General features: G+C 46.3%; 1 protein-coding gene across 1 annotated transcript in view; it reads left to right on the top strand.

Annotated features, from left to right (window-relative positions):
* The window catches only part of ADRA1D (adrenoceptor alpha 1D), a 63722-nt gene extending 45636 nt beyond the window's left edge, over positions 1 to 18086 (top strand). The window contains exon 2 of the mRNA XM_072637020.1: positions 13824 to 18086. Coding sequence (XP_072493121.1) covers positions 13824 to 14434 — 611 coding nt within the window. The 3' untranslated portion in view covers positions 14435 to 18086. The remainder of the gene's footprint in view (positions 1 to 13823) is intronic.
* The last annotated feature ends 1969 nt before the right edge of the window (positions 18087 to 20055 follow it).

Consider the following 20055-nt stretch of genomic DNA (forward strand, 5'->3'; position numbering starts at 1 on the left):
GACTCCTTGAAATGTATCTATAACCTTCAAGGGCTCCGTGGACCCTAGATTAAGAACTGCTCTAGAACAATGGGTCATTCCAGCAGAAAGTGCCCATAAGGTAACATCAAAGGACTTTATTTAGATCTCGTCTTCGCCATGATCACTAAGATTCTGAGGAGAAGGGATGTCTTTATGTTCCCAGAGCCCACAGCAGTGCCTAGCACCCAGGAAGTGCCTCATTAATGCTTATTGGTACATAGGTGATAGTCACACATTGGATCAGCCTTTGGCTAAGTCACTTAAACTCTCCAGGAGCAGCATTGGCAACCCCAAGCCTGTCTCCCTCACAAAGTGGCTGTAAAGATGAGGTAGATGATGCATATGTGTCAATGTGTCAGGGAAAGCTGCTTGGAGGTGGAGGCACTGCAGTTTGATCTGGAAGAAAGAGAAGGCTCTCAGAGAGGAAAAGGGGAGGAGTGTTTTGGGTCTAGGGTGAGAGCATAGAAATACAAAAGGGGATCAACCTGCTGAAACAGAACGAGGGAGAGACCTACTCTTGGGACACAGTCCTCCGACCAGGGCAGGATCAGATAATCAAAGAGTTAAAGAGGAGGCATCAGCTGTGTAGGCCAACTCCTTGATTTAAAGATGAGGGCATAGAGAAGTCTTAGGGTCACATAGTTAAGAAGTGTCTAGGTAGGATTTGAACTCAATTCTTTCTGACTTCAAGTCACATATGCTTATCTACTTTCTCTGCTATTACACTATCCAACACCAAATCTCTAAGAGAAGAGGGGAAGGAGAATGCAGGTCTTAGGTCTAGAGATAGGAAACAAGTGTGGGTACCTAAGCATCTAAGTGACTCCACAGTGGATAAAGTGTCTGGAGTCAAAAAGACTCATCTTCCTGAGTTCGAATCCAGCCTTAGACACTTACTAGCTGTGTGATCCTGGACAAGTCACTTAATCCTGTTAACCTGGGTTTCCTCATCTGTAAAATGAGCTGAAGAAGAAAGTGGCAAACCACTCCAGGATTTCTGCCAAGAAAACCCCAAATGGGATCATGAAGAATCAGACACAACTGAAATAACGAATACCAACATAAGTACCCAAGAAGATACTGTCCCTCCAAGGCCAGATGTGGTGAAGGGATCAGGATCTGGGATACATCCCTTAGATAGCTCAGAGACCATCAGGGTATTAGACTGTGCTCCTCTAGACCATTATCCACTGCATGGGAAACCATTCTGGGGTCTCCCTTTTCCAAAGAGGAATTATACTTCTATGGACTTTATTCCAGGTAGGGAAGAGAGACTTTGGATTTCCCATTGGGTTAGTCCCTCAATAAGGAGTAGACAGGCATAAGGAGTAGACAAACATGAGGAGTTCTGTGAATGAATTAATTAATTAATTAATTAAAAAGGCATTTATTAAGGGCTTATGGTATACCAAGCACTGTCCTAAGACCTGGAGATACAAGCATAAAAATAAAGAGAGTCTTGCCCTCAAGAGCTTATGTTCCAGTGGGGAAAACAACACACATGGGAGAATGAAGACCAGAGAGGAATGCTTTGATTCAGAAAGTTAAAGGGATGATGAGTGATGCCACCAGGTAACAGATTGACATGACCCATCCAGGAACAATGGAAAAATTGATTTTATTGTGGTTTGTGGGAGAAGGGCAGGAAAGGGTGATTTAAACAGTAAGGCCAAGAGAAGGGAGTAAAGTAAAGCATAGCAGGGACTTCTCTGAAATGTCCTAAAAATAGTTACCTATGAGAAGGAGTCACCAATCAAGACAGCTGAGCCCCAGAGAGGAAGTTCTTCCAGGGCATGGTCCGTAGTATCCATGGCAACATGGTTAGCATGGATGCTATGAAGAAGATGTCCAAAGAAGAGGAAGCTAGAGAGATATTGCTCCTACAGACCAGCATGACCCCAGGTAGAGGGCAACCAAGAAAAAGCCATGGCCTAGGAAGTAACTGTCAGACCATGATATACCCATGGAAAGGGAGTACCTCAAGGCCTTGGGCAGAGGCCAAGAGAGGGTCCTAGAGAGGGAGAGGGTCCACACTACTCAGCATCAGAAGATATCTTCCACGCCATGTTTGGTCCAACTAAAGTGTCAGCACAGCTCCCAGGCAGCCCCAGAAGGAGGTCATCCTGCAGACCACGGCTGGTTCCTGTGCCACCCCTCCCCCAACAACCCAGTTAGTCCCAGGAGCCAGAGTCCCTAGTTATGGCTCTACTGACATAGAATTTGGCTGGAAAGCAGAAGGTGTGAATATTGACCTGAATTCTCTTGAGGAAGGCACTTTTTCTTAGCCCCAGTCAAAGAGTGACACCATGGGTTATTTTCATCAAAAGGACCATGCCACCCTAGAAAATACTGCAGTAAGACAAAAATGCCAGTCCCATCACCAAACAACATTTTTCCACTTGGCGCCAGGGCCTGCCCCGTTAGTCAATGTCCCCGGGTGACTTCCAATTCAAACAGGATTTCAGTTCATAACAACAACATCATACAGTTTCTTTTCTGTGGCTGGGTCCTCAGCTGCCAGCCCCAGTTTGAAACCATAATGGGACCTGAATCCCAATCTCCCCTTTGGACCTCCTGAGCAAACACTCATCTATGTCCCTGTAGATGTCAGAATAATAGTTGGCAAGGAATCCTGGCGCTTTGAGGTTCGCATTCATTATCACGCTAGAGCTTGCAAGCAGCTGGGTAAGACTGATAGGGACAGGATGACAAATAAGGAAACTGAGGCTCAAAGAATGAAATTGATCTGCCATCTGTCTCCCATTGGGCAAAGACCCAGCACCAGCACCCCAACCACCACACATCCCACCTATGGCTTGGTTTCCTGGAGATGTCCCTCTGAAGGAGTACAGTGCAGTTAAAAGAATGTTGCCTTTATAGACAGAGGACCTGGGTTTGAATCCTAGTTCTAGAGTCTATGCCTCAGCTTCCTCAGCTACAACAAAATAAAGGCATTGGATCAGATGATTTCTAAGATGCCTTCTAGCTCTGATTCTAGGATACTAGGATGAGTTCTTATGGGTCATATCTTCCAATATGAGTGGATGCTTTGACCCCTTCCATCACCTCTTAGTAGTGAACTGAGAGTCATCTCTAGTTGTCCTGATCTCTATCTGGTCACTGGGGCCAGATGGCTCTGGAGGAGAAAATGACTTTGCACAGCCCTGTCTCATTTTAATCCAATTCCTTTGCATGTGATAGCATCTCCTTTTGATGTCATGGTCCTCTTCAAGAATGAAGGTCAAACAACAATGACAGTAGGGAGCCTGGGCATCCCTTTTCTTGATTCACTGTATTTACTCTCCAGCTACCTTTCCAACACTTCAGACGTGCCTTCTCTTCCTCTACCCACAGTCCCATCCCCTTCCCAAGCCTTACGCTCAGAAGAGTAATCAGATCAACACTGCCATTCCTGGGAAGGACGTATCAAACCAAAAAGACTCCCCTGACTGTCCCTGGGACTGGCCATTCCTATACTGTTGTGTTTCTCTGTCAGAGAAGATCCCTCAGGGCAGGGACTATCTTGCTTTTTTGTACTCATATCTCCACACAGAAAGCACTCAATAAATGCTTTTCCATTCACTCATTCACTCAGAGAACACCAGCCTGGCTATGCCTTCTCACAGGTACCTTGAAATATTTTCAAAAATTTAATTCACAGACCCCCTCCCTGCTTAAGGTGCCACTACAGATAGAGTGCTGGACTTGGAGGTCAAGAAAATCTGAGTTCAAATCCTGCCTCAGACACTCTCTAGTTATGTCACCCTGGGTAAATCACTTAATCTTTCTTAGCCTCAGTTTCCTTATATGTAAAATGAGGACAATAAGAACACCTGCCTCACAGGATTGTTGTTAGGATAAAATGAGTTAGTATGTGTAAAGTACTTTATAAACTTTAAAGTGCTGTATGAATGCTGGGTATTAGTTGTTACCGTTATTATTTGCGGGGAGGGTTAATCTATGAACAACCTGCATGTTCTACTGGTTTCCAGTTAATATCCTGAGAATGAGAGGAAGGAGTCCAGCATGGAGTGTGGACCTCCTAGGGAATATCACACCGGATGAGCAGGCACAGAGAGGAGGGAATGCAGTGAGGTCCCAGTTAGTGCAAAGAAGGAACACAGACAGTAATTCACACTATTAGAAGTTAGAATTACATAACATGGGTAGCTGCTTCCAGCCCAGTGCCAACTTGTAAAACTGATTCGAATCAGGCGAGAAATTCTTTCAAGGAATTTCTTTATTCAAACTCACCAAGACCTGACTGTGATGCTCAAGATTCTACTGGAACATCAGACAATCACCCAGAATGGCAGAATTGGTTGAGGTTTCAGAGGACAGCTAATACAAGGTATTCCAAACCAAGAGCGCTGTCTGAGACATCTCACCTCTCCTAGACTGGGATCATTAGATTTCCTTCAGAGAGCATGAAGAATAGTTCCTTCCAAATGGAGGTTGGGGGATGGAAGACATGATGCCCAGAGGTCCCTTCTGATGAGAATTCTGACATCAACAGCTGACACCAAGGTTCATAAATCCCTTTACCTTGTCATCCTGTTATCTCATTTGATCCTCACAATAGACCTGTGAGGAAGGCGTTATTATTGTACCCATTTTACAGATGAGGAGCCAAGGAGTTAAGTGACTTGCTCGGTGTCATAGAGTATCTGAGGTGAGATTTGAACCCAAATCTTCCTGACTCCAGATGACTCTTGACTAGGCCAGGCTGCCTCTGTTTATCACCACCCACCATCTGTTGCCCAGACCACCTAAGCCATAGCAGGAATGAGCTCACATCTCTAGTGGCTAGAGATCTCTGGTACAAAAGGGTGATGATGGCCCTGAAGAGCTATTCCTAAATCTGACTCAGAGACAGAACTAGTGGAAAGGAAGTGCTTACAGGTTTTCAATTAGCAGAGACCTGGGACGGAGCCAGTGAAACCAGGGCTAACCCTAGAGGGGAGAGAATCCAGGGTTTCTCAGCCTCTGTAGACCCCTCTTGGATGGAAGGGCAAGGCCAGACACTGGAGCCAGAGAAGGGCCCTCTTTGTGAACCCGGTTCTGTTTTCCCCTGGGATGAGATGGAATCAAAGGCTATGAAACAAAGGAAAGATGGGACCCATGCCTCCCTTGTGAGACCAAAGAGCCCTGAGAGCAGGGGCAGAACAACAAAGTTGGTCTCTTTCTAAGGCAACCTTCCATGCTGATTGCCCCAGTGATGGAGGGCCTAAATAGGCATTGTGCACTCGATTCATCTGAGATCCCAAGTCTATGATTCTGTTAGTTCTACCCTCTGATTGTCCACATCTTCATCTATAAATGAGATAATACTAGATGGTCTTTGTGATCCCTTCTCACTTTAGGTCTATGATTCCAGACCCTTGAATCACTCAAGCTCTCTGGGACTGAGTTTCCTCAGCTATAAAATAAAGCGTTTGGACTACATGGCAGCTACTGCTAGGATTTGGGCTCCTATGATCCTATAAGGAAAAGGGACAGAGATGTGGGGCTGACTACTCTGCCCCCAACGATACTCAGCCTCCAGGATCCATCCCCACCACCCACTGGTCCTGATGAATCCACAGGAACAGATCTTTGACCCCAAACCTGTGCCCCCAATCTTACCTGCACTTATGGGGCATCCTATTCTCCAAAGCTGATTGGAGATCGAAGTTCGTGCTGCTTGCCCCAGAGGTAGAGATTGCTAGCAGCAGCAATGATCAGGTGGCTTGGCCTGGAATCCCAGTTCAACATATTACTAGCTACGGGCCCTTAGCTTCCATTCTCTGTAAAATAGGGGCTGAATTAAATGATCCCTAAGGTCTTTTCCAGCTTTGAATCCTGTCTTCTGATAAATGATTAGCACATCCCGAGTTGGGATGTGATTTCAGTCCTGGGTCTATCTTTGGAGATGAGAAGCTAAGCCTCATTGCAGAGACACAGCCAACATATGTGAAACAAGGGAAAATAGAAGACTATCCATCACCAAAAGGTAGATTATGTGGGACAGACAGAACTGTGGAAATTCTGTAGTAGAAAAAGTGTCAACCTTGGAATTGGAGACAAGAGACCCGAATTCAGATTCTGTTTCTGGTGCTACCTTTTGTATGATCTTGGCCAAAGTTGTTTCTTCTTCCAAAGACTGTTTCCTTGCCTGTGACACAGGGATGATGCCATTTGTGTTGCTTCCCTAATAATAATGTGGTAAAATCGCTGTTAACCTTAAAGCATTTGTGAATGTGAACTCTCAGCCTCAGTTTACTTATCTGTAAAATGGGAATGATAACACCTACCTCACAGGGTTGTTATAGGGACTCAGTGAGATCAGAGATGGAAAGCTAGCTATTACCTGCTCAAAGATGGGAGAACTTAGTCAGGGCTGGAGTAGACAAGAGAAGGCGTCTTGGAGGAGGTGGCATTTGAGTTAGGAGGGAAGGAAAGAAGACCAGCCAAATGAGATGTGTATAAAGCATTCTGCAAACCTAAAATCATTACATAATGTCTACTGTTATTGTTACCTCTTTATCAATGGATCACAGATTTAGACTTGGAAGGGATTTCCTAGGTCATCCAGTCCAGACCCTTCATTTTACAGAGATGGAAACTGAGGCACAGAACGGTTCACTGATTTGGCAAATGTCACACAGTTATTCCATATCTGAGGCAAGATTCAAACCCACATCCTCCTGAGTCCAAATCCAGTGTCCTGTACACTAATATCATTCTGCCTCTGAAGTTCAGACAGAAACAATCCAGAGCCAAATCACAATCTTCCTCTTCTTTTTTCATTATTGCAGGCAGACAGACTAGCATGAGTGGAAGGAGAAGGAAGGAATAGCCATTGGAGCATGAGAGTGAAGAGTCTGACTAGACCAGAGGAATCACCTAAGAGAGTGAGGGCAGGGCTGGACATGGAGCCAAGAGGGAGCTTGTGGAAGGCTTGTCCTTAGACACTTCCCTCTCCAGCTGCAAGTTCTACATTCGGTATTTGCAATTTGTAGTTGAGTCGTTTCAGTCCTGTCCAACTCTCTGTGACCTCGTTTAGAACTTTCTTGGCAGAGATACTGGAATAGATTGCCATTCACTTCTCCAGCTCACTTTACAGATGAGGAAGCTAAGGCAAAAAGGGTGAAGTGACTTGCCCAAGGTCTAGTGAGTGTCTGAGTCTGAATTTGAACTCAGGAAGAGGAAGCTTCCTGACTCCAGGCCCAGAACTCTATCAACTGTGTCACCTAGCTGTTAAGTTAAAGCTTAAATAGACCTAGGTCTTGAGTTCCCTTTTCATGTGTGGATCCAGCTGCTTTCACTCTTCCTCAACGCAGAGTGACCCCTAACCCAAGGGTGACCTCCCACCCTGGCCACTGCCTGATCCCTATCCTAGACAAAGACTGATCTGTAACCCTGGTCACACCATGACCCCTAACACAAACACAGAGTGACCTCTGATGCTAACCAAACAATAGCCACTAATTTTGGTCACAGGCTGATCTCTAACTCTAGCCACAGACTGACCACTAACTCTGACACAGGCTGACTTCTAATCCAGATATGTTGTTGTTCGGTGTTTCAGTCATGTCCAACTCTTTGTGACCCCATGGACCATAGCACAACGAGCTCTTCTGTCTTCCATAATCTGTCAAAATCTGCCCGAGCTCAGGTTCGTTGTTTCCATGATACTATCCCTCCTTTTCCTCTGCCATCCCCTTCTCCTTTTGCCTTCCAACTTTCCCAACATCAGGGTCTTTTCCAATGAGTCCCATCTTGATGTGGCCAAAATATTTAAGCTTCAGTTTCAATATTGACCTTCTGGTAAATAGCCTAAATTAATTTCTTTTAAGTGTCGACTGATTAGATCTCCTTGCTGGCCAGGGAACTCTCAAAAGTCTTCTCTCACACCACAATGTGAAAGCATCAGTTCTCAATTTTCCTTATAGACTGTCTCTTAACCTAAACACAGACTGACCTCTAACTCTGATTGGAGAATGGTCACAAATTTTGGCCACAGGATGACCTCTAACCCTGACTGCAGACTGATCCCTAAGCCTAATATAGACTGACCTTTTACCTAGAAGCAGACTGACTCCTAAATCAGACTTGGACTAACTTTTAAAGCAAACAGAGCCTGGCCTCAGCTTCTGGCCACCAACTGAGTTCCCACAATAGGTCAGCAAAGTGTACCCCGGAGGAGCAGTCCCCTTTCCAGCAGAGGAGGAATGGGTAAAATGAATATAGTGCCTGGCACTAAATGCTTAATAAATGCCTATTGGTCAACAGCAGATAAATTGTTGAATCTAAGGCAGAATGAGAAAATGGCAAGCAAAAGAAGGAACTTTTCCTATTTCACTTTCTTCCCAAAATAAAAATTATCCTCAATAGTATCTCTGAAAAAAAAAAGGCCATCTAACCTGAACCTGATCAACTCCAGTGGCAGGCTGGCTCACTTCCCTTCAGGGAAAGAAGCAGCGGCAATATTCCCCCATGGGTGCTGGCATACCTTATCCACACCTTATGCCCACCTAGTCCTCTGGTCCCACCCATTCTAGTCAAAGACAGATACATATCCCATATAGGTGGCTTGATGGAGGAAGAAGAAGAGGAGAGAGGAAGAGGGGGAGAAAGGGGGAGAGACAGAGAGAGAGAGAGAAGAGAAGCAAGGAAAGAGAGGAGGGAGAGAGGAGAGAATGGAGAGAAGAGGGGAGAGAAGGGAGGGAGGAGAGGGGGAGAAGAGGGGAGAGGACAGAGGGAGAAGAGAGAGAAAGTGGATAGTTGTTCTGCGTGACCCACCACACTACTGACGACACAGCTGCTACAGGTATGGAGGCAAGAACATGGCCCCAGTGCACAAAGGGTGACACATTTTATGAGTCTCAGTGCATCCTCATCTATAAAACAGGAACATTTGTCTCTGCCCCATTTCCTTTCCAGGGCTTTTGGGAGGAATTTGGTTTGTAAAGAATAAAGCAGCAAAGAAAGGAGATATATTACTGAGAGGGATCAGCAGGATGGGAAGGAACCTGATCTTCCTCTGGGATCCTTGGGCCAGACTTTGCTCCATCTTTGATCAGGATGGTAATTCATCCTGGTCCTTAGCTCTCCCCTTGCAAAGTTACCACCCTGGTCTAGGTCTTTATCATCTTGTGCCTGGATTATTGCAGTAGCCTGTTGATTGATTTGCTTTCCGTCAAGTCTGTCCCCAATTCAATCCATTCCCCACCCACTTGCTAATATAACCTTCCTAAAGTGCAAGTCTGATTGAGTCATTTCCCTGCTGAATAAAATCTGGTGGCTCCCTATTACCTCCAAGATCAAATTTAAAATCCTTTTAAAGCCATTTACAGCTTGGGCCCTTCCTGTCTTTTCAAATCTTCTAATGCCTTACTCCATAGCCCACAATCCAGCCTTCTTACTGAACCAAGAACATGACCCGCCCTCTCCGTACCCCATGCCTTTTTTACTGGTTCTCCCCCAGCTGAAAATGCTCTTCCTCCTCCCCACAACTCTTGGCTTTCTTCTCTGGTTTTCATCAAGATTCTGCTCAAATCCCACCTTCATCAGGAGACAATTCCCATTTGCAACCTTGGTTGTACATAGCTGTTGCCTGTGGTTTCACCCATTAGAATGTCAGTTTCCTGAGGGTAGAGACTGTTTTTTTTAACCTTTCTTTGTATCCTTAATGCTTGGAAGAGTGGTGAGTGCTTGAGAAATGCTTTCTTATTGACCCACTGACATTAGCCAGTGGCCATCACCAGAAGCTCTTCAGGAACCCCTCTGTGGAAGGACAGGCCGAAAGTGTGGCTACAGAATGACATCTCTCTGAGCTGTAGCCAACTCTCAAGGCTGACCTGAACTGGCCTCCGGACCTCTGGCCACCAGCCACTAGGGCTGTTAGGACAGAACTCTCTTTGGTGTCAATGGAATAATAAACCTAATCACAATAATAACGTTTCTAAGCCAAACGCAAGCTCACTGCTTGGCAGAGTTAACCCGATGATTTGTCATCCTAGACCTAGATTAAAAGAAATTCAACCTGAGTCAGAAAGTTATTTTCCAGCCATGGGGTGTAGAAGCATGGTGGGTTCAGGACCAAGGCTCTTTCCTCTAGTCTCTGGCTCCACCTGCTGATGAGAATAGGTCCAGGACTAGGGATGTGATGGAGCAAAACTTCCAGTCACCAAATGAGGGTGGGCTCCTTCTCTGCAACTTAAAGGCTTACCGTGGTGCCTAGACCCCCTGGAGGGCAGAGCACCTTTCTTTGGATCCCCAGCACTTAGCATATAGTAAGCACTCGGTAAATTCTTCTTGATAGATTGAGAGAGAATGTGGCAAATCATGTCACCATTGATGTATAAAGGACCATTGTCAGACTTTTTCTTAAGAGCAGGATTTACTTTGTGTGTGATTGGAATGGAATGCTCTTGTGCTTTAAGAAATCATAAGCAGGGTGTTCTCAGAAAAACTGGAAAGATTTACATGAACTGATGCAAAGTGAAATGAGCAGAACCAGAAGAACATTGCACATAGTAACAGCAATATTGCATGATGATCTACAGATAACTTAGCTACTCTCAGCAGTACAATGATCCAAGACAATTCTGTAGAACTTATGATGAAAGGTGCTGTCTGTCTTCTGAGAAAGAACTAGTAGAGCCTGAATGCCAATCAAAGATGTTTTTCTTCATTTTATTTGGGGGTTTTGTGTTTTCATTCACAGAATGCCTTACATGGAAATGTGTTTTGCATGACTACACGTGTATAACCTATGTCAAATTGCTTGCCTTCTCAATGGAGGGGGGCAACAGAAGGGAGAGAATTTGGAATTTGAAGAAGAAAAAAGAATGTCAAAATTGTTTATGCTCTTGTACCATTTGGTGCTAACCTACTCATCCAATCTTACTCACATCATTCCCCTTCATGTACTGTACAGTATTTCAGTCAAACCAGATTACTAGTTGTTGTCCAAACAGCCTCTGGATGAGAAAAGAGTAAATATCTAGATTCTCCAAAGAAAAGAAGAAAGCCATGTTTGCAAACAACAGGTCAATGAACTTGACTTTGATTCCCAGTAAAGACAGAATTCAATAATTATTAAATGTTCAGCTAGTGAATATCTTTTTTTAAAAGAAAATAGTTATCACAAGGACCCAGCATAGCTTTGTCAAGAATAACCTTACTTCTTTCTTTTTACAGGGTTTTATGAATGGTAGTCCAAATAGATACTACAGATATAGTTTACCCAGATTTTGTAGTTATGTGATTGTGTGATTTGTTCATCATTCTTGAAGAGAACATTGACATCAGGAAGATATTGGCATGACATGCAAGTGAACTGGTTTTAAGTGAGGCAGGGCTGTGCAAAGTTACCAGCCTCACTTTCTCCTACAGAGCCATCTGGGTCCAGTGGCCAGATACAGATCAAGACTAGAAGTGGCCTAGGATGTAGACCCAGATTTTAACAAAGTGTTGATAAGATAAAGTTTCTCAAGGGGAAAGGGAATGAGAGCTCAACAACAGGGAGATTCGATTTGGAGCTGGACAAGTGGTTAGTCAATAAAAATTAGCCAGCTGGGAAGAGGTCTGCAATGGAGTGCATCAGAGATCTCGGCTGGCAAAGATTTACTTCTAATGACTTGAACAAAGGCATAGATGACAAAGTTATCAGAGTTGCAGATAGCATGAAGCTGGAAAGGTTATTTAACACTCTGAATGACAAGTCAATATTCAAAAAGATTTTGGAAAACTAGATCATCATCTTTCATTAGATGAAACTCAATAGGCATAAAATCTTACACTTAGGTTCAAAAAGATCAGCCTCAAAAGTAAATATCAGATGAGGTTTGGTGGCAGTTCGTATGAAAAAAAAAAAGATGATGAAAGAGAGCGGGTAAGAAATCTCAACTTCCAGGTGTCCTCTGCCCTTTTGTCCCAGCTCTTCAGGCTTCTTATCCCCCACTCCCTTTAGGGCCTTGCTCCCTGCTGAATAACTGAGAGACAATGCTGTTGGTGGTGCGACTAGGCAGAAAGTGGCATACTTAACAGAAGGTCTGCAGTTCACCAGGGCTCCCAAAGGTCTTTCTTCCTCATTGTCAGTAAGATGCTTGCTATGTGCCAAGCATTGGGCTTTACAGGGTGACACACTGAACTGAGCATTGGATTTGGAATTAGGAAGCCCTGGGTTCAAATCCTGCCTTCACAAAGTAGCTGTAACAGAGTCACTGAACCTTTCCAGGTCTCAGTTTCCTCATCTGTAAAATGAAAGGGCTGGACTAGATGAAAAATGTCCCTTTCAGCTCTGCATCTCTGATCTTAGAATCCCCTCCCATTCATTCCCCTTTCCCTACAAGGACACTAAGCATTGGGACGTTTCTTCTTTGTGGCTCACTTGAGCTATCTCAAAAAAAAAAAGAAAGAAAGAAAGAAAGACCTGTGGCCAGGACTGCATCTGTCTGCCAGATGCCCTCCCCTCCTTGCCCCTGACTTGACCATCTCCTGATGGGGAGAAGGACTTTGCTGACCAGCCCTACCTACTAGAAACCTGTCTCACAGCAGGAGCTGTCCAAGATAACCGCAGGAGCCTGAACTTGGTTGCTGTGTTTGCTGAGTTCTTTCCACATTATCCTTAAAGAACAATGATACTCAGGACAGAGTGAGTTCTTCAGTATTAGAGGTTTTCACAAGAAATTTCATGGCCACTGGTGATGTTAGAAGTGGGGAAGATGGTGGATGTTGGAGGTATGTAGTAGGGACTCCTGCGTAGGTACAAGGTGAACTATCTTGTCACCAAACTCCCTTCCAAATTCTGCTTCTGTGAGGGGGACCACCAAAGCACTTTCCTGTGAGTCTGCCCCAGAGGTGTCAAAAAAGAGGTGGGCTGCATTCTGCCCAAACCAGATTAAAATATTGTTCCTGACTGATTTTAATGTGCTTAAATACTAATTTTTTAAGAAGAAATATACAAACATCATGGTTTTCTAGGTCAGCTTGTGACTCACAGGGCTCCTCAATTCTATTTGAGTCTAACACCACTGGTCTACCCTATTTCCCTCTCTCTGGTATGTTGTTTGTTTTTTAATTATCCGCTTGTTTTCTTTTTCCGTCATGAGATGGGGGTCCCTGGAGGCTGGGGCAAGGACTACCCAAAAGACTGTAGTAGATTTAGAGGGACCATTGAGCCCTTCATAGATAAAGAAGCTGACTGGTCCAGGATTAAACCACTAGTCAGTGTCTGAGGCAGGATTTGAATTCCGCTCCTGATTTCAAACCCAGCACATCAGCCTGAACCATCTAGGATTAGTGTGCCTTCCCTATCGATGAGTATCTGGTCACTGGACCCAGATGACTCAGGAGAAGAAAATGAGGTTGGTGACCTTGCACAGACCTCACTCACTCAAAACAAAGTCAAGTGCAAGTCATGTCATCATTTCTCTGATGTCACGGTCTTCTTTGAAAACGAAGCACAAACACAACAAGCTTTCCTATCAGACAAGAGGCTCCCAGGGGCAGGGACTCGGTCTCCCCTTTTAGATCAGGAGCTTCCCAGATGCTGGAACTGTACGGCTCCTATCAGACCCGAAGCCTCCCCCTTTAGATTGGGGGCTCCTTGGGGGTAGGGGCTGCCTCCACCATCCTCTGCTGAGCGAGAACTGAGTGTTTCCTGCATCAGTGCCTCAGCACTGATTGGGGGGCGGTGGTGGAAGGTGGTGGAAGGGCTGACGTCCCTCCTCCCTCTGACCCAGTTGCGCTCTGACACATTCCCTGTTGCTTTTTCCCTCTCTCACTGTCCATCTTTCTCCCCCTCCCTCTAGGCTCCCTCTTCCCCCAGCTCAAGCCGTCGGAGGGCGTCTTCAAGGTCATCTTCTGGCTGGGTTATTTCAACAGCTGCGTGAACCCCATCATCTACCCCTGCTCCAGCAAGGAGTTCAAGCGCGCCTTCCTACGCCTGCTCCGCTGCCAGTGTCGCCGACGGCGCCGACGACCCCTCTGGCGCGTCTATGGCCACCACTGGCGGGCGTCGGGGGCTGGGGCAGACCCTGGAGGCTCCCGGCGGGACTGCGCACCCCTCGGGATGGCCCCGCTGACCCCTCTCGCCCGGCCCTCCTCCCTGCTGCCCGGAGCCCCCTCCGAAGGGGCAGCCGGCCCCCGGCTCAAGGCCACGGCCGCTTTCCGCGAGTGGAAGCTCTTGGGTCCCTTGAAGAAGCCCACCACGCAGCTGCGGGCCAAAGTCACCAGCCTGTCGCACAAGCTCCGCGCTGCTGGGGCGTCTGCGGGCTCCCCGAGCGGGGGGTCCCCGGGCACCCCCTCCCGCAGCGAGGTGGAGTCCATCTGCCTGGGGGTTCCCCAGGATGGAGTAGAGGCGGCTGCCTACCACGCTTACGACTTGGACGACTACTGTGGCCTCCGGGAGACGGATATTTAAGAGAAACTCTCCCACAGAGTCAGTGGGGGCCCTGGCCTCGGGGTCTTGTTGGGGCTTTGCAAAAGAAAACGTGTGTACTTTGGGGAAAGGTAGAGGTGGGTAGAAAGCTGGACCAAGGCAGAAAGGGGTATTGCGGGGGTGCGCCCCAAAGCTGCCCCAGATCTAGACCTGGACCCCACTTAGTCCAGGGCATCCACTGGCACATCAGGGCATTTCGGGCTTTGGGTTTAACGGCAGCTGCTGTGGGAGGGGCACGGGGTCAGCGGGGACCAAGGCTGCAGGTCAGACACTATTCCTTCTTCAGGGTTTGGGACCTTTCCAGCATCTGTCTCAGAAGGAAAATGAAGACACTTCAATCAGCCCAACAGGTTCAAGAACACCAACTTGAGGGTGCTTGCCTGGGGCCCTCCCTCCCCCAGGACCCATCCCCACCTTTTGGCTCTGGCTCAGTCTGCCCTGGACTTTGATCACCTCCAGAGGTGGAGCCAATGTCTAGCCCTAGTATAGAAGGGGCACCCCAATCTGACTTTTCCCTTAAGAACCCATTGGGAAAGCTTCCCAGACCCAAAGCTGGACCCCAGAGTTAAAGGAAGACATGGCCTGCTACCCCCTTGAACATTCTCACCCCTCCCCCTGCCCAACCTCTTGCCCTGGCTCTTGGACAGGGATCTCCACTTCTGTCTGTAGAAAGTCGAGGGTCCCTTCCCACACTAATAACATCTGAGTCTAGGAGAGAGGCAGTGTGGTGGAGTGGCTAGAGGGCCAGCCTTGGAGTCAGGAAGCCCTGGGTTCAAGACCTACCTCTGACACTGGCTGTGGGCAAGTCACTTAACCTCTTGGTGACCCAGGCAACTAACTCAATGAAGACTCGATGAGTTCCTACGTGAGTGCTGGGAGTTTCCACTCAAGAGGTTCCCTGCCTAATGGACTCACAGGTCCAGAATAGATTCCCCCTGGCAAAATACCAGAACTCCTAGGATCCTATACTCCCTTTCCTGGGTGTTGTGGTCCCTGACCACTCACCCCTAGGTGCTCACTGGTCTCCTGGAGAGGGCCTGACTAATTCGGGAGTCTAAAAGTCCTCTTCTCTTGGCCTGCCCTCAACTCACTGAAACCATGGCTGAAGGCCATGAGTTGCTGTTCTGCTCCCTCCCCCCATTATTCGGAGTTCTATTCATCAATTGCCCCCTTTTCCAATGGGCATCCCACACATTGGGAGTCCATGGTGAGCTTCTACCACCTCTAACCCCTGTCCCCCAGTAGCCTCCCTGCCCTGCAGACTTCTCCCTTCTCTCTCTTTTGCCTCTGCCTGCCACTGACTCTGTATTGCTTCTTGAGGGTACGGAGAGGAGAGGAGAGGAGAGGGACCACCTCTCTAGAGATGTAGGAGTTGTCCATCCCAAGTGCCCACCTCTCCAGCCAGGCCCTTGACACTGAGCAACGCTCCCACCTGGACACACCGGCTATCTGCCCACCTGTCCTGACTGGCCTCTGCCCCATGGTTTCTCCTCTATGGAGCCAAACCACACCGTCCTAACTGTTTACACTGTACATACTCTGAGTGCATGTTATAATGCTTCTCGCCATGTTTGGGAGCATCAATGGAGTGCTTTTCCTTTTTCTTTTTTGAGATGTATTTATTGGTCAGAATATTTCTATTTTGTGACTTGCTCTGTGCCCAGCATCCTGGGCACACTGTACCCCCTGCAAGCCCCTGCTCCCTTAAAAATAGCTTTGCTTTCTTTGTCTAAAGTCCAGCAAGCACTTGGTGGCCAGAAATGATCAACTGTATGTAAAGTGGCTTTATGCTATAGGAGGGGAGAATAGCTTCTAATTGTTTATTTAACTGATTGCTGCTATCCTTAGGAGCTTTTAGCGAGTCAGAAAGGTCTACGAGGGAAGCAGTGTGGTAGAGGGGCCAGGGGGTCCGTCTTGGAAGCAAGAAGCTCTAGGATCAAAGCCTACCTCTGACATATACCACCATTAAGCATTTTTAAGACAAAACAAAACGGTCGATTCTCCTCGGGGACATAAGCACAACTTTTTACCTTGCCTTGATCAACAGGTAGGTTCGAGATGTGCCAGGAGTCCCAAATGAAGAGGCAGCCATCAGTTAAATGAACAAAACATTAAATTGCAAACAAGCAGGAAAACAAGTTAATGGACCTAAGATCCTCAAACCTGGCTGTGATCTTTGGCTGTCATATTTTCATTTCCTCACCAAACTAATAAGCTGTTATCTCTATGCTGCTGTTACCATCCCAGGAGGAATCATCCTGGTCCCAAAAGCCCTTGGGTTTCCATTCACATCTTGGTAAGAAGCCCACGTCCTTAAGAAACTCAGAGATAGGAAAAAAAGAAATAAAAAGGGTAATTTGAGGATGTAAAATCCAGACAGCATGGCCCAAAATTACCATAAAGGAAGGTTAATAGTATACAAGGGGAGAATAGTAGCTTAAAAATTACTGTAATTTCAGACCTATCAAACTTCTCCCATCCAAGATTAAAAGGGTCCTGTAATTCCAGGCCTGTAATGTCTAAGGGGAAATACTGGCTTACCATAATTTTCAGCCTATTGCATGCATAAGAAGCTTGAGAGAGGCTGATATCATCTGATCCTCTCTACCCCTCTCCTATAAGATTGAAATGTTATGTTAGGCCTGTATCGTGCACCCACTTTCAGCAAGGGGAGAAATACAAGGTTACTACATCATTTCCAACCCTTTCCAAGGGACCTCTTACAAGGCTGAAAGGTCCCCTTGTTTGCAGGCAAGTGGCTTCCACTGGTTGAGAAGTCTTCTGAAGCTGAAAAAGTAAACTCAAAATCAGTATGGTACTTTCCATTTGTGAGGCTCCTGGAAGGGTTTGAAGGAGGGAATCCAGATCCCTAAAGGAACAAGTGGGCTAGGGTTCCATGTGATCTGAAGAACCTAGTCAGTCTCCCAGGGCTGAGGGCATAGGCCAAAATTGTCTGATAGAGAAATGTAATCCCACAAAAGACAAGGAATTAGGATTATTCCTCTGGAAAAGAGAGAATACTAAGAAAATATTAAAGATTTCATGTTCATGATGTTACTCAGCAAAGTCTAGGTATGGAGTAGGAGGAAGAAGGCAGAACTTGAAGTAAGACAGATGTAGGTAAGACTTTGAGATGTTGGACCCTGGGATGAGCAAGGTGGATTTGGGAGTCCTCAAATGGAGGACAGAGAATCTATCACCTACCCTGGGAAATATAAAAGGGGGATGGGGAAAGAGAAAAAGAGCCCCTGACCCATGGCCCCTCCCAGCAGCCTGGTCTACTTCCTGCTGTCCACTAACACATTGTGAAGTGAATCGTCTGTCTTTCCACCCTCTTCTGTCTCAGGCCCCTCTCCCCAGGTGCCTAGTGCCATCATGGGCACTGCCAGTCCAAGGCGGAGTCAGCTCTCCCTGCCCTTCCCTGGTTTATTTGGCCAGGGAGGACAGGAAGTCCCCTCGAAGTCAATGGACTGAGCATATCAGGGAGTCTGGAAGGGGTAATTTCCTGGAGGCTGGCCTTCCTCCCACTGCCAGCCCCTAGCCACCACTCAGTGCCATCTCTGTCAGAATCTGTGCCCCAAGGGGCTTCTGTGGAAACTCGTTCTGATGATCAATAAAACACCATGCTTAGTAATCTTGGTCTCAGGCTTCTCATCTGTGGGCTGGACCTGAAAACTATGGGAGTGTCCATCTTGAGAGATGCCCTGAGTACAGGAAGAACTCAGTGAGTTTGTTATTTTCAGATTCTGTTTTTACTCTTGACTTTTTTCAGTTAACTAATATTTATTTTCTCTCCTTCTTCCTTCCCCTCCAAAAAAAACGAATGAAAGAAAAAATCCTTGTGATATATATACAGTCAGGCAAAGCAAATCCCATTAGCCATGTCCAAAAACACATCTCATTGGGCATCATGGGTCTGTCTCTTTTCTCTCAGGAGGGGGGCAACAGATTTCATCCTCAGCCCTTTGGAATTATGCCTAATCCTCAGCACTTGGGGAGGAGCCTGTGGGTGGAGGGCTGGGAAAGGGACATAGTCACTGCCTGCGGGGAGCTCACAACCTAGTTAAAACAAAACATACACAGGACACTAGAAAACAACTCAAGCACCACCATAATAGAGTTCCTGTTGTATGGTTGCAGAACATTAAGAGTTATAAAATTTCAAGTGAAAGAAACTCTAGAGATCACTTAGTCTAAGCCTCACTTAGGGGTGGGGAAACTGAGTCCTGGAGAAGAGAAGGGGACTTCCCAAAACCCAAGATGTAGCTTATGGTAGAACTGATTCATTTACACACTTCTCCCTGACTGGAATCAATACAGTAGAGCAGCTTCCCTGGTTTGGGAAAAATAATCCAGGAATACTGACTCTGGAAGGCCCTGGAGAAACTGCCTAATATGTTGTCTAGGAATGGGAGGGAGGTCTTCCAGCTTTCTCTTGTTAGCACTAGAACAGACAGGGATAGTGATGAGATCATGGTCTGTGGCCTTGGAAAGTAAAGTGAAAAGTTTTGAAATGAGGGGTGAGGTAGGAGGCATGGTCATTTACCTGGGGGGATGAGAAAGGGGAGCAGAGTGGGACTTCACCAACTTCATCCTTGGGAAAAGCACCATGACAACCATATAGTGGCTAGTCCCTGAATTACACATGGTGGGAATTGACTACAGAAAGCATCAGACAAGATGAAGAAACAGTGATGATGATGATGATGATGGTGGTGATGATGATGATGGTAATGACGATGAAGGTGGTGGTGATGATGATGATGGTGGTGATGATGATGAAGATGGTGATGACGATGAAGGTGGTGGTGATGATGATGATGATGATGAGGGTATTGATGATGGTGGTGGTGATGATGATGATGATGGTGGTGATGATGATGCTGGTGGTGATGATGATGAGGGTAATGATGATGGTGGTGGTGATGATGATGGTGGTGATGATGATGATGATGGTGGTGATGATGATGATGATGATGATGAGGGTATTGATGGTGGTGGTGATGATGATGATGATGATGAGGGTATTGATGATGGTGGTGGTGATGATGATGATGGTGGTGGTGATGATGATGATGATGATGAGGGTATTGATGATGGTGGTGGTGATGATGATGATGGTGGTGATGATGATGAGGGTAATGATGATGGTGGTGGTGATGGTGGTGGTGATGATGATGGTGGTGATGATGATGATGATGGTGGTGATGATGATGATGATGATGAGGGTATTGATGATGGTGGTGGTGATGATGATGATGGTGGTGATGATGATGAAGAAGGTGATGACGATGAAGGTGGTGGTGATGATGATGATGATGATGATGGTAATGATGATGGTGGTGGTGATGATGATGATGGTGGTGATGATGATGATGATGATGAGGGTAATGATGATGGTGGTGGTGATGATGATGATGGTGGTGATGGTGGTGGTGATGATGATGGTGGTGATGATGATGATGATGATGGTGGTGATGATGATGATGGTGGTGATGATGATGATGATGATGATGGTAATGATGATGGTGGTGATGATGATGATGATGATGGTGGTGATGATGATGATGGTGGTGATGATGATGATGATGATGGTGGTGTTG

The sequence above is a fragment of the Notamacropus eugenii genome, chromosome 1 (genome assembly GCF_028372415.1).
Source record: "Notamacropus eugenii isolate mMacEug1 chromosome 1, mMacEug1.pri_v2, whole genome shotgun sequence".
NCBI classification, from domain to species: domain Eukaryota; kingdom Metazoa; phylum Chordata; class Mammalia; order Diprotodontia; family Macropodidae; genus Notamacropus; species Notamacropus eugenii.